Source organism: Clupea harengus, chromosome 4 (genome assembly GCF_900700415.2).
Source record: "Clupea harengus chromosome 4, Ch_v2.0.2, whole genome shotgun sequence".
Taxonomy (NCBI): Eukaryota; Metazoa; Chordata; class Actinopteri; order Clupeiformes; family Clupeidae; genus Clupea; species Clupea harengus.
In genome coordinates this window covers 31928164-31943163 of record NC_045155.1, presented here as the reverse complement: position 1 = coordinate 31943163, position 15000 = coordinate 31928164, and the positions used below count along the sequence as shown (strand labels likewise).

General features: G+C 48.8%; 2 protein-coding genes across 2 annotated transcripts in view; both read left to right on the top strand.

The window, feature by feature from the left end:
- Window positions 1-10463, top strand: part of plch2a (phospholipase C, eta 2a) — a 60978-nt gene extending 50515 nt beyond the window's left edge. Inside the window, 4 exon segments of the mRNA XM_031567062.2 lie at window positions 2299-2662; window positions 7257-8037; window positions 8039-8476; window positions 8478-10463. Of these exon segments, the coding sequence (XP_031422922.2) occupies window positions 2299-2662; window positions 7257-8037; window positions 8039-8476; window positions 8478-8934 (2040 nt within the window). The 3' untranslated portion in view covers window positions 8935-10463.
- Window positions 10464-12125: 1662 nt separating this feature from the next.
- The window catches only part of si:ch211-251b21.1 (uncharacterized protein LOC571720 homolog), a 13307-nt gene continuing 10432 nt past the window's right edge, over window positions 12126-15000 (top strand). Inside the window, exon 1 of the mRNA XM_031567059.1 lies at window positions 12126-12281. The gene's annotated coding sequence lies outside the window, so the exon portion shown is untranslated. The remainder of the gene's footprint in view (window positions 12282-15000) is intronic.

Below are 15000 nucleotides of genomic sequence, written 5' to 3'. Positions count from 1 at the left end.
AGCCATGACCTCCGCTTTAAGGTCGTCACCGTAGCAATGGGTCCCCACAGCCCAATGTGACACTTGAAAGCTGCTCACGCAGACAGGAAGCTAGCGTTCGTTAGAACTCAGGTGTAGGGTTTCTAAACGAGCAAGCTTTAAAACAGTGGATGCAGCTAGAAAGACAGAGCTGGGGTGGGAAGGGGGGGTGGCAGGTGAGGACAAGATCTGTGGGGATCAGACGCTTGTGTGTAGTCCAGGTCATGTCCGCTGTCCTAAGAGACAAGACTGTTGTTGTCCTGCTCTGCTGGTCTTGACATACATGTCTCAGTCATGCTGTACTTGTATGTGTCCATAACAAGCAGCTGACGTCATGACACAGAGCTAAAGACTCCTCAGGAGATATATCCAAATTATGATATAATTATATTTATATATGATATTATTATATATAATTAGTATTATAATTGTGATCAGTTGGTTAAAAGGTTTCCATTGGCGATGGATAGTGAGTGTTTCCACTGCAGTGGGTTCTGCTGTTGGTGTTTAAGTGGAGATGACTACTCTTCCTCAGATAGCAGTTGGTGTTTAAGTGGAGATGACTACTCTTCCTCAGATAGCAGTTGGTGTTTAGGTGGAGATGACTACTCTTCCTCCGATAGCAGTTGGTGTTTAAGTGGAGATGACTACTCTTCCTCCGATAGCAGTTGGTGTTTAAGTGGAGATGACTACTCTTCCTCAGATAGCAGTTGGTGTTTAAGTGGAGGTGACTACTCTTCCTCCGATAGCAGTTGACCCTCTGATGGCTCTGGCCCTAATCTATCTGGTCTGGATCTGTTTCGCTCCCAGAGTCCATTGCTATCTCCACTTGATCTGCTCTCGCTCTGGCTCTCACTGACAGCGTGCGCGGTGGCGTTGGGCTCTCGCTGACAGCGTGCGCGGTGGCGTTGGGCTCTCGCTGACAGCGTGCGCGGTGACGTTGGGCTCTCGCTGACAGCGTGCGCGGTGACGTTGGGCTCTCGCTGACAGCGTGCGCGGTGACGTTGGGCTCTCGCTGACAGCGTGCGCGGTGACGTTGGGCTCTCGCTGACAGCGTGCGCGGTGGCGTTGGGCTCTCGCTGACAGCGTGCGCGGTGACGTTGGGAGCTGTGTGTGTAGGGTACAGCGAGGCTTCATCTGTCATTGCATGTGTTCCTCCCTCATTTGATGTCTCATCTTTCAGTGTGGTCCTTTAGTATAGAGAAGAACACAGAAAGCCATATGGCCATTTGAATCACACATACACACACACACACACTCACACACACACTCACACACACACACAGTAGCACACAAGTGAAAACACATTTAATCGGATTCCCATTGAAAGGCAACACAAGTCATAGAGAAGAACACAGAAAGACCATATGGCCATTTGAGTCAGACACACACAAACCACACACACACAACACCACACACACACACAACACACACACACACACACCATACACACACACACACAGAGGTCAGTTGTCCTGTGTCCCTTGTATGTTCATGGCTTTTCATCCTCAGCACCAGTGTGTGACCCTGTTGTGTGTACATGTTGTGTGTTCCTCCTAAAGTATCCTGGGGAGATGGTGTTCACACACACACACACACACACACACACACACACACACACTCACACACACACACACTTTTCACTGTGCATTTGCTCTGATGTGAGCCCTCCAGTGCTGTAGAGCATCTGAGACTGAAGGCTAAACCACCAAACTAAACTCGCATGATTGTGATGAATACCACACTAAGTGCATCACACCAGCAAGGTTAAGACAATGTGTTGCATGACTAATCGCACATTGCATGTTGAATCCACAACTTAAATGTGTTTCCCATCTTTAAGAAGTGCAAATGTAAGTAATCACACCTTACATTTAACCCTCTGGACAAATGGAAATTAAATACTTTTAACATGATCAGATCAGGGTGTTAGTAAATCATTCAGTGTCATTTATCCCCTGACTAATGTACTGCAATTTAACAAACAGACTGCAATTTTCCTTTGTTGTTGTTGTTGTTGTTGTTGTTGTTTTTTATATAGTGTGTGATGTTGACAATAGATGGTTGTTATGGTGTCTACTATTCAGGCGCTAGCTGAGCTGTACAGGTTGATCTGCCGTTCACAGCTGCATTCATAGTTTAATGACTTTAATGACTTCAATTATTTTAAAGGTTTAGAGCAGTTTGTTGTTGACTGCAGTTACGTATGTGTTTAAACTTTCACCTAAAAATGACTCTGTGTGTGTGTGTGTGTGTGTGTGTGTGTGTGTGTTTCTGCAGGTGCGGGCGGCCAGCGGCATAAAAGGCCTGTTTCACAGAAACCCAAAGCAGGCTTCTCTCGACAGCCATGCTGCTGCGCTGCTCAGCCGTAAGTCGGCCTTCGGGGCGCACCTGCTGCGGCGCACCGCCAGCGCCCCCTCCAAGGCCCCGGGGACCCCCAAGGCTCAGGCCCCGGCCCTGCCCGACCTCTCCACACACCCCACCAAAGACCGCAGCCCCTGCGGACCCAGGGGAGAGCAGGCGTCAGCGGCGGCCGAGGGGAGCCCGTTAGCAGTCGGTGGAGCCGGAGCCGGAGCGGACGGAGGCACAGCCCCGCGCCCCTGGGGAGGCACCAACGGCCAGCTGCCCCCGGGCGACGGCAAAGGTAAGAGTCCCGTGCGAGTGGCGCGGACGCGAGCGGAGCGGCACCGCGGTGCCTGGAGCGAGCCGCTCAAACGAGCCCGAAGGGTCCGGGTCCCGCCGGCGCAACCGCTGGAGGAGCGGCCCGGGGTGTTCGCCCGCATCGCCGTCACCGGCTCTGGTCACGTGGGCGTGGCCTCCAACTGCATCAAGTGCGTGATTGGCTCCAAGGCGAGCCCGGAGGTGGAGCGGCGGGCCCAGACGGGCAGCCCGGCGCCGCCGGAGCGGGGGTTCTCTCTCCGGCAGGAGCGGGCCTGCCGCTCGCCCACGGCCTCCCGGCAGGTGCAGCCACAGCCCGGGCCCGTCCCGCAGGCCCTTGCCCAGCCTGAGCTTCTGTCCCCAGTCAAGCCCAAACATGAGGCCCAGGCTCTGCCGAGGCCTGTCCCTCTACCAAGGTCCCGCGATCGGGCGAGGCAGACGCTAGCAACGCCCGGTGCTCGTCCAGAGGTCAACCCCTATGCCAACGGTCCGCGCTCCTGCAGTGTCCCCCGCCGACGCTTCAAGTCCCCAACCCCCCCAAAACCCCTGCGCCCCCTCCCCCTCCCCCTACCACCCGCAGCAGCCTGCGCACCCACCTCCCGCCCCCACCCAGCTACGGGAGCAGCTGTGACCTCCTGCATCCTGTCGCCGTGAGCAACGGCCTGTCTGACAGCAGCTCCAGTAGCTGCGACAGCTTGAGCAGCATGGAGCTTCCCATCTGTCTCCCAGACAACCGTCGCCGTGCCGCCGGGACCCTGCAGCGAGAGATGAACGCGCTCTTTGCCCAGAAGATGGAAGAGATCCGCAGCAAATCCCCAATGTTCTTCGCCGGTAACCAGCCAGTTAGCTAGCCAGATGTAGCTAGCCGATCAGCAACTAGCAGACCAGTACCTAGTAGTTCCCCCCCGTGTCGTAATTGCCCGTCGAATTAAGTAGCACGCCTCTCCTGGCAATGTTTGAGGTAGTAGACTAGTACCTCTTCCTGTATCTGTAGTGTTGTCCATCCGTGTCGACCTAGATAGTTGCTCTAGCTACCAGACCCAGTAGTTAGCTGATCCTCCCTTCGATGCCATTAGTAGAATCCCAACTACTGTGTGTCTTCGGGTACATTTCCTGGTGGCTAAACTCTAGCTACAAAACTGGAACTGTTGCCACAGGAACTAGTCACAGTCATCAATCACTGTTGATAATGCTACTCTGTGCGTTATGTCCTCAGTGTTAGCAGTTTACCCACTAGGTGTTGGCACGTGTTCTGTTAGTGTGGTTGTTGTCCATCTGACCTTTGACCTAGTAATAATGCACACTATATGTGAATGGGCCCTCACTTTTTGTATTTATATGAGGGGCGGCCCTCAAACATGTGTCTCCATATGAGCCTGTAAGGGGAGGCACTTTTGTCATCAATGTGACTTTGATGCTTAACATAAGAAACAATGGAATATCTGGTATCAAAGCCTCAACACTGTTTTCTTTCATGGTGCATTTAAAAGTCTCAGAACAGGACCAGGGACGCTTGAGGCGAACACGTTTTCTTTGAACGTTTAAATTTGAAAGTTTTTTGTGTAAACATTTTCAAATTGTTTGATCAGTGAACGGTAGCCTAGAGCTGCCTCCCAAGACCGTATGTGGGCTTTTGCAAGCATTCGCAGTGCACTCAAAGCAAATGACAAACTGTTTGAAAACTGTTAGCAAACGTTTCTTTGCTATTTTGAACACACCTCTTCCAGCCCATGTTTGCCCCAGATTCCCCTGATCAGAGATCTCAGTCACCTCTTAAATGGGGCTGCTTCATCTAAACTCTTTTTCAGAAACTTCTGCCATTTCCTGTTTAGTGGTCCATACACAGTGATCACTGGTAGCATTACTATTCAATTCAATTCAATTCAATACAATTTTATTTATATAGCGCCAAAACAATAGAATTAGAGCAAGCACAATGGTGACAGGGGCAAGAAAAAACTCCCTGTTAATCAGGAAGAAACCTTAAGGAGAACCGCGGCACATAAGGGGGGACCCATCTTCTTGAGAAGATGCTATTCAGCATCCCTGTGAAGAGGAGGGAGATGATCAATGTCATTAGTTTCACTTGGTTTGATTGATCAGGTCTAGTCCGACTCGTTCTGGGGAAATACACACAGTTGCCATGAGGACCAGCAATGCTGTAAAGCCTTACGAAACATTCACACACATTCACCAAACCCATGGAGTCATAAGACCAAACCCAAGAGAGAACCCAGCAAGGCCCACTATGTACCCCCCCTCACTAACCCACATCAATCAATCTCGGGGAGAGTCACGAGTCACTCGCCTAGGGGTGTGGACAGCTGTGGGTTTTTTTTCTTTCGGGGGAGCGAAGGGTGTTTTGGGGAGTTGACCTCGTCTAAGATGGCCCCCTGCTGGAGGATTTGGAGTGGGTGGAGGGTGTGTTATGCAATGCTCTCCAGACCCCCCGATCACGGGACGTCCCATCTCACAGACCGCAGGTCCACTCTCACAGACCTAAAGCTAGCCATGCGTTTGGCTGCTAGCACGGATGTTCTGAGTTGTGTACTGTTTTCACCCTGTTTAAGATCTTTCTCATTTATGGTCAAAGGGTCATACATATGCCAACATCCGATAACTTCTTTATCTCTCTCCTCATCTAGTCCCATGCTTTTAGCAGTAGTGACAGTTTCTCTCAGCTGTGTATGTGTGTTAATGTGTGCGCTGTTCTGCTCCCCTCTTGTGTGTGTTTGTGTGCGTGTGCGTGCGTGCGTGCGTGAGTGCGTGCGTGCGTGTGTGCGTGCGTGCGTGTGTGCGTGCGTGCGCGTGTGTGTGTTTGTGCGTGCGTGCGTGTGTGTGTGTGTGTGCGTGTGCGTGTGCGTGGTGCGTGCGTGCGTGTGTGTGTTTGTGCGTGCGTGCGTGTGTGTGTGCGTGCGTGTGTGTGTGTGTATCTGGTGCTTTCCTGGTGTGCTAAAATCCTTCTGTTCTGTCCTTTTTGCACGCTCTCTGCCCTCCAGTGCAAAACTGATTGGATGGCCAGAGTCAGGTAAAGTCTGTCTGTTTCCGCACGCCTCTCTACCCTGTCATGGTCTCTCATCACTGTGCTGCTCTGCTCTGCTCTGCTCTGCATCACACTGCTCTAGAGACTCCTGTTCCGTATTGTTCTCTGCTGTTCTGCATTGTTCTCTGCTGTTCTGCATATTGTTCTCTGCTGTTCTGCATATTGTTCTATGCTGTTCCGTATTGTTCTATGCTGTTCTGCATATTGTTCCAAGCGCCGCCATGCTGCGTTGCTTCACACTCCTCCAGGCTCCTCTGTTCCGTATTTGTCCATATGTCATATTTCATATAAAATATATCCGTACGTCCGTATGTCCATATCTTTTTTATATACAAACGCTGTGCTCTTCTGCATGGTTATGCTTTGTCTATTTCTCATCACAATCAGTCACCATGAGGTCATTCAAAATGGAGCCTGCAGCAGGGCCCCACTGTGTGTATATGACACATGCCTGTGCTGTTGCCACAGCAACTGGTCTGTTCTGATCATTGTTAAACAGATTCCTCGAGAGCGTATAACGCTGGAGTGGACCTGGTATCTTGTCCAAATCTGATCCAGATCTTGTCCAAATCCAGTCCAAATCTTGCACTGCTAGAAAGTATTTATGCTTGCCCTACTTTTTGCTTACTTTCATAGCAAATCAAATCATGGCCAAATGAAGGCCCGCTCAGCGCCAAATCAAGGCCAGCTCAGCGCCAAATCAAGGCCAGCTCAAGGCTATATTAGTGTCAGCTCAGCGCCAAATGAAGGCCAGCTCAGCGCCAAATCAAAGCCAGCTCAGGGCTATATTAGTGTCAGGTCAGGGCCGGATGAGTATCATTAGGGTCCTTACTTCATAGTTGAGATAGAATACATCAGTGAAGTGAGCAAGCAGTGTCCCAAGTGAATACGAGTGTGAACTTTAAAAGGGTCTGCTGTGTGCATGAGGGTGTGAAGTTGAAGTGTGTGTGTGTGTGTGTGTGTGTGTGTGTGTGTGTGTGTGTGTGTGTGTGTGTGTGTGTGTGTGTGTGTTGTCGTCTATCTTTCTGATGTATGGGAATGCCCCCCAACATGATCTGCCTCTTCACACAGCAGTGTGCGCCCCCTCCCTGTGTAAGCTGGGACTGCGCCTCAAGGGCTCCCCCTGGATGTGTTTTATTTAGGCATCTAAAGCTTGGTTTGTATTTGTTGCATATTGATTTACCGCCACCTCTGTGCGTTGTGATTGTGCTTGTTGTGGTGTTTGTTGTGCAGACTAGCGTTCATTTGTACAAACGAATGATTTATGTTTATCTGCACTTCCTTTCCATATCCCTCTTTCTGCCTGTCCCTCTGTATTTATCTCTCTCTCTACACCTCTTTCTCTCTTCCTCTCTCCTCTCTCTCCCTCCCTCTCTCTTCTCCTCTCCTTCCCTCTATTTTTTCCTCTCTCTTTCTTTCTTTCTTTATCTCCCTCTCTCCCTCTCTCTCTTTCTCTCCCTCTCTTGCTCCCTCTCACTCTCTCCCTCTCTCTTTCTCTCCCTCTCTCTCTCCCTCTCTCTTTCTCTCCCTCTCTCAGGCCTGCACCTCATCCAGAGATCCATCACACTTTATCCTGGCCTGAAATCCATCTCTGAGGAGCTCAGTGACCGCCCTCTCTCCTCCTCCTCCCCCACCCCTATCCCCATCCCCTCCCTGGCCCTCACCCCGGCGTCGCCTCTCCTCCGCTCCCCTCTCTCTCCTCCTCCTGCCCTCACCAACCAGAACCCGGACTCGGACCCCGGCCCGGACCAGCAGACGACCCACCCCCCCCACCGGAGGGCGCCGTCGCTTCCTGCTTCAGCCCCTCCTCGTTCCCAGACGCCGCCGGACAGCCAGGGGGTGTTAGAGCCACTTGACCCCCCCGCGACCCCCCCACACTCCGCTGGCAGCATGCAGGCGCCAGTAGAGGGTCATGGGAAGGCTGGCCCAGGTAGAGATGGGAGTGACTCTGAGAGCCCCTCCCCCACCCAGGGGGTCCACGCTCTCCGCGCCCTCTTTGACCGCGACCCCCCCCAGGTGGCCCCCCCGCCGGTGCTTCGGACACACACACTCAGACACCCCCCCGTCAGACGCGCGCTGAGCGAGGGCCAGGTACGCGGGGGAGCAGCCGCTAAAGCTACGTCTCCGCCCACGCCCACTCCGGAGGTGGTGATGGACGCGACGCTCGGCGACCGCATCTGGTGCGCGCTGGACGGCAACAGTCACCGTGACAGCGTCTCCTCCTCGTCCTCCATCTCCTCCAACGACACTGTGATCGACCTCTCCCTGCCCAACCTGGCCTCCCGCTCCCCCCCGCCCCTGTCCTGTTCCCGCCGCCATCTCCTACACCCTCCGATCCCCCTACACAGCTCCCCCTGGTGGCCACCAGGACACCCCGCGCCCCGTCTCCAAGTCCAAGTCCAACCCCAACCTGCGACAGGAAGAGGCGGAGCTGGACGAGCTGAGGCCACGCCCGCTGTCAAAGGAGCCGCATAGCCCCGCCCCTCCCCTCATGCAGCGCCGCCACACCTGGAGCCGCCTCTACATGGAGGGCTTGAAGCAGGCTGCCGCCGCGGCGACCGCACGCAGCCCCCCCCACAAGCTCCCCCCGACCCCCCTGCAGCAAACCCAGCTGGAGTCCGCCGCCTCCAAGTCCAAGAGCCTGGGCGACCTGACGTCGGACGACATCACCTGCCACTTCGACAGCAAGTACCGCAGCATTAGCCGCAGCTTCCTGTGCCGCCCGCCCCCCCGCGACCAGCGCCGCTTCGGCGCCCCCCCCCAAGCCCCGCGACGACTTCACCGAGCAGCTGAAGCGCCTGACCGACGTGGAGCCGCTCACCTCCAGCGACTTCTCCCCGCGCCGCCCCTCCGCCAGCATGCTGCGACCCCGGCCGGAGGCCCCCGAGGCTGGGGAGGAGTGGGAGCAGCCTCCCCCGCTGCGCCGGATGTCCTCGCGTAGCCAGAGCCGCGTGCGCTACATCGCCAACCGCGCCAAGCAGGCCCAAGAGCGGCAGCGCCTGCAGCAAGGCATGCTGGGAAGGTCGGCGGCGGGCGGGCCTCTGGAGGAGAGGGGCAACCCTGAGGGGGCCTGCTCTGTGGCACGCAGCCCCTGCTCCAGCCTGGACCTTCTCAGCCAGCTGCCCCCTGCTCCCTGCCTCAGAACTACCAGAACCACCAGAACCACCAGAACAATGAGAACCACCAAACCCAAACCCAGAGCCAGAACCTGGTAGGCCCGCAGGACAATGGGGTGTTCTTCAGGCTTAAGCTCTGAGAAACAGAGAGGAAGTGAGAAAGAAAGAGATGCAATCTACTACACTGGACTGAACTAAACTGAACTAAACTGGACTGGACTGGACTGGACTGGACTGTAATCTGGGCAAAAGAAGCACACAATCCTGTTATTGTAATAAAAATAATAATAATCGTTTTTAAAAAGATATCCTACATTTCCTTGAAGCAATGAAAAATGGTCATTTTGTCTTTTTTGTCGTTTTGTTTTGTTTTGTTTTGTTTTGTTTGTAATGAATCTGTATATGTTGATGGAGTCTGTTGAGAAGTCTTTGTTTTAAAGCACTGATAATGCTACTGCTTCCACACACTATGTTTGCCACACTAACACTAGGCCCCTCTTCCTAGGATGTTGCAAGATTGGGTCTTGGGTTATAATGACAAATGTCACATAGACTAAAGCAATGGATATACTGTCTCGTCTCAAACTGCTGTCAAATCACAACCGCTGTGAAGTGCACGCGTTAGCTTTCTTACTGCCTAGTTAAGTCACTTTGTAGAAAACAATAAAAAACTCGTTATAAAAAAAAAACGTTAGAAGCACCACCTGAACCTATTTTGAGTTTGAAGCACCTTTGAGCGTTTTCTCCCTCCTCTCTATGACTCCAGTGCATCTCGCTGCACTAAATGAAGAGTAAGGGGCAGAAGCTTCCGGAAATGTGGAGCTGTTCAGTTGGAGGTCTTATGGGCTAGTAAGGCCCTCGTAGCATTGGGAAGGGTGTCATGTCTCAGATACGTTGTTCGAAAACTAGCTTCTCTTTTACGGCTTTGACTTGCTCTTATTCTGTACGTATTTAAACACATTTGTTTCGCTAGTGGATGTCTGTGTTTATTTTTAGCAATATTTTCAAACAACTTATGAATGCATTTTAAACATACTGAATTAAGGTATTGGTGGGAATTTTTTTTATATAAGGAAAACTGGAATGTCTTTGCTATGAATGCATTGTTTTAATGGGATAACGTTCTTTTTAAATGAAATTTTATATTCTGTGCAGACTAACAAAACAAAACGCCTGGCTTTTTTATTTTGGCAAGCTGTAGACTCAACGCACGACAAATGTGACCAGGTTACCTGACTCTGCATTTTTAAATCACAGAACGTGTCAGGATCTTTTTTTTTTATTATAAGGTTTTGCTGATAGATCGCCCCTCTTAAATCTGACATTTGCATGTTCTGTGTGCAATCTAATCTCCTGTATGACTCACTGATGGCTCTGTCATCTGTGTTTGGATCAGCATTGAGATGAATACTAGAGCCGTTTGAGTGGCCACAGAAATTTGATCTCCATTTTTTTATTGTCATCTTCCGTTTATTTTTAGTTTGTTAATATTTGTTTTATATGTTAATGAACTGGACGAGTATGGGAAGCAGTGTTTCTCAGATCACACTGTGGGGTCATGACAGATTTCAGACCTGGGGTTGTTAGGGATGATATTTAAGTAAAAGCAAATCTAATTAGAAATTAAATAAATCTGTGTCTGTGTTTTCATTGTGTGTGTGTGTGTGTGTGCGTGCGTGCGTGCGTGCGTGCGTGTGTGTTGTGAGTAAATGAGTGAGAATAGGTGTGATATTTGAAAAACTGACTCATGCTGGCAGATCACTATAGTTATAATCATGTGTGTGTGTGTGTGTTTTATGAGTAAGATGAAGAGGTTTCACACATATTTAAGATTGCACAGGTACACCCATAAGCTGATACACAGGTGTGTGTGTATATTGTGTCTAGAGATGCATATGTTAATAGGAGTGTGTGTGTGTGTGTGTGTGAATGATGAAGACGGTTGTGTGTGTCCAGAGATGCATGTGTTAATAGGAGTCTGTCTGTGTGTGTGTTTACACAGTTCTCCATGCCTACCTCCCTGGCCCACTTTGAAAGGCCTCCTGTTGGGGAAAAATGTAGCTGCCCAAAAGCTGGCACACTTTTGGATGTGAAATTACACCCAAAGAAGCCCTATTAAGCAGCTTAAAAGACTGTGTGTGTGTGTGTGTGTGTGTGTGAGCACAGCACTCTCATCTAACGTTACTCATCCGTGGCCACAACCGTCTGTCTTCATCTCCGCAAATTTTTCTTATTTCCTTCTTGTCCAGCAGACTTGTCAAAACACCCCCCCCCCCCCCCCTGGACGCAGCTGCAAATAAAGCCCTGACTTGTTCATCTTAACTAATGACTGACACGACCCACAAAGGGCTGGTCATGCCTGGGTTTGCAGTTGCCGCGGCGACAGCCGTCGGAGTGAAGCGGGGTTGCCAGGTCCTTCCGCCGTGCTGTGCGCCCCCTCTAGTCCGAACATGCCCCAGTGAGTGACAGAGATTGTACGCCGTTGTCACTCACACAAAAGGGTCATCTCATTGGCATTCTGGAGGCCGCGCCAGTCGCTTTTAATTCCGCATTTATTGAGGAGCGCTCAGCGCAGGGCCGTCTTCCAGGCCGCTACTTCAAGCCAATCTGGGCGCCTTAATTCAGCCCGCTGTTGTCACAGGACTTGGAAAAAAAAACCCACTCCAGAGATCCTGGCATCAGGTCTGATCTCTGGACCCCACTTTGCAAAATGAAGATAGTTTTTCCAAAGGATAAACAAGTAAACTCATGTTTAATCCGATGCATTCAAACGGCACACCCTCACAGATGAACTGTCTGAGACGCCTACAGAATATTTTGGGTGCCCTCAGTAAGGGGGAGAGCTATTAATATTAAACTATGGGCTGTTCATGAAACTGTAAACAAGGGCAGTTTAACTGAATGTGTACATTACCGTTGGGGTAAACAGTATAAGATATAAACACATGCATAGCACACATTTACACACGTAAAGCCATCTTTTCCTGAAAGGTACTGAGATCAGCTAAACTTGAGTTTGGTTAACAAGTCCATTTTTGTAGAAATTCAGAAGAATTGTTTTTTTCCTCGTCTCTTTGTCTTTGTTGAGAGTTAAACGTGTCTTGTGAATATTTCCCAAGCTGAGTCCCCTGTGTCTAAACCTCTTACCTCAGCCCCCTCCTCCTCTCCTTCCTTCTTCTCCCCCTCTCCTCTTCCTCTCCCCTCTCCTCTTCCTCTCCTCCTCCTCCTCCTCCTCCCCTCTCCTCTATAAATCCCACAGGATTTGTCATGCTTTTCCTTTCCCAAAACATCCACAATCTCCCACCCCTCTCTGATTGGCTGTTGAAACCTTGGGGGGTACCCTCCCCTCTGTCCTTAAATGTGGGGGGACCCACTCGCTCACCCCATCTTCATCCCATCACTGCGGCACTTCTCTCAGAACACCGACCAAAACTACTGAGTGGACGGTGAGTAAGTCTCTCTCGCACTAGAGACTGGACAGTGTATTTCTGATATCCTTCTCTAAGAACACACTCTTGCACTAGAGACTAGACAGTGTATTTCTGATATCCTTCTCTAAGAACACACTCTTGCACTGCAGGCTAGACAGTGTATTTCTGATATCCTTCTCTAAGAACACACTCTTGCACTGCAGACTAGACAGTGTATTTCTGATATCCTTCTCTAAGAACACACTCTTGCACTAGAGACTAGACAGTGTATTTCTGATATCCTTCTCTAAGAACACACTCTTGCACTGCAGGCTAGAGTGTATTTCTGATATCCTTCTCTAAGAACACACTCTTGCACTAGAGACTAGACAGTGTATTTCTGATATCCTTCTCTAAGAATACACTATAGATCACACTCTGGCCCTGGAGACTAGAGTGTATTTCTGGACATCCATCCACACACAGGCATCTCTTTGGGTTACTACGTAGTAAACAATAATATCTGGCGGCAACCAGTACTACAATACTATAAGACATCCATTCATTCATTTCCCTCTTTAACAAACATGTTACAATTAATTAGTTATGATCACATTCATGGTAATGCATATGGTATAGATACGCATGTTATATGTTATAAAAAGTAGTCTAGAGTTGGGGAAGTGTTTCGTTTCTTCTGGATTCCTTCTTAAAGAAACTTCTTAATGGTGAACATCTGTTCCTCATCCCTGAGAACTCAAACACAAGCTCTTCACTCCTACTGCAATGTGAAGCAAAAGTGTGTGTGTGTGTGTGTGTGTGTGTGTGCCTGTGTGTGTGTGGTGAAGATGGTTGTGTGTATTTGTGTCTAGAGATCTAGATTTGTATGTGAAGCAAAGGTGCGGTTCTTAGCTTTGCATCTTTAACCTGCTGTAGAACTTTTCACAATCTGGGGCTTAAGTCATAACTTTGGCCTTCATGAAGCTCCCAGTCTGATAGGAAATATTCAGTCAGCCTGGTTTTGTATTAGGTTGTAATGTGTTATAACTGTCTAGCAATGTTATTGATTGTATTCGTAGAATAAGATTACTGGTGTGCAATATTATGCATTTCCCTAGTATTGTTATAGTTAGTTTGTATGTAATTCTACTTGCTATCTGTTGATATAGTGGTCTTCTGTTGGCTTTCTGCAAGGTGCATCCTCATAGTAACACACTTGTGGGCAAACCAACACAGGGCTATGTGACACGTTGCACAAACGGAGCTGAACCCAACGTTGACACATATTTCAGCCTTTGTAAAGCATGTTGGAATAGCTTCTGTGAATTACTTGGGGAAAAAAGGCACTATTGAGAACATTCAAAGGTTCTTTAGGTCCTCCTCAGGGTTTCCCTGAAAGCTCTTTTTAGAACCGGAGCCCGTTAATGATTAAGACCGATATTTTCCCAGACTGAGCAGTACGTGATTGACAGGTGAGGGGACAGATACAGGAACAAGTCACTTTTTAAACATCATCTGTGTAATTAGTTATTTTGTTTAAGGGCATGCTTTATAAACATATCAATAGTTTTTGATATTTGGAATTATTATTATAATTATTATTATTATAATTATAATTATTATTATTATTCATTGATTGTTTTATAATTACATTTGTATTTTGAATTGATTATTTTGTTGTGTGTAATGTTTTCTAATGTTTTGTGAGTCACTTTGGGAAAAAAGCGTCTGCTAATACCTTAACCATAACCATAATCATACGTCACACAGAGTTCCATCTCCCATAAGTGGAATGTTGGGAGGGGGGGGGGGAGAGACAAGTAAAGGTTACAGAAAGGGAAAGGTTGCATGTCAACTGTACTAAGGGTGGAGTAGTAGATGTTTAAGTGTACTAAGGGACAATACTAGCTGTTTAAGTGTACTAAGCGTAGAGAAGTAGCTGTTTAAGTGTACTAAGCGTAGAGAAGTAGCTTTTTAAGTGTACTAAGGGACAGATGTTAGGTGAAAATTCACTCAAGTTACCTCAGGACTCCGGAGTTGTAGATAAGTATATTTATTCAACCACAATTGCCGGCTCACTTACAGCGCAAGGATGAGAGTGAAACCATTTCACAAACATCGCACAGGGTTTATATACGCCATAATTATATCACATGTCAGCCGAAATAGGCACACCCAACTAAAGTCCTTTTGTGTCATCTCGGCTGTGCTTTCAATCACGCATACATGTCAGTTAGAGATGGTCGAACAGGCACAGTTCGACCCTTCTTATCACCTCTAACCTCATCCAAACATGGACAGAAGGTTCATTCTTTTACGAATATGGCTTAAACACATACGCAGACTAAGTGTCTAATAATATAATAATAAGTTACACACAAGAACACAGAAAATGTTCCCGCACACATAAGCACATGATTCGTGCAAAGGCATTAATTAATACAAAGCCATTGATTAATACATTCTTTGATCATGGATAGTGTTTCACAAGTATTTCGATCAACAGAAGTAGCTGTTTAAGTGTACTAAGGGTAGAGAGGTAGCTGTTTTAGGTGTACTGATATGAGATGAAGGTTGTTTAAGTGTACTAACATACAATTGTGGTGGCTGTTTAAGTGTACTGATATGAGATGAAGGCTGTTTAAGTGTACTAACATACAATTGTGGTGGCTGTTTAAGTGTACTGATATGAGATGAAGGCTGTTTAGGTGTACTGATATGAGATGAAGGTTGTTTAAGTGTACTAACATAAAAT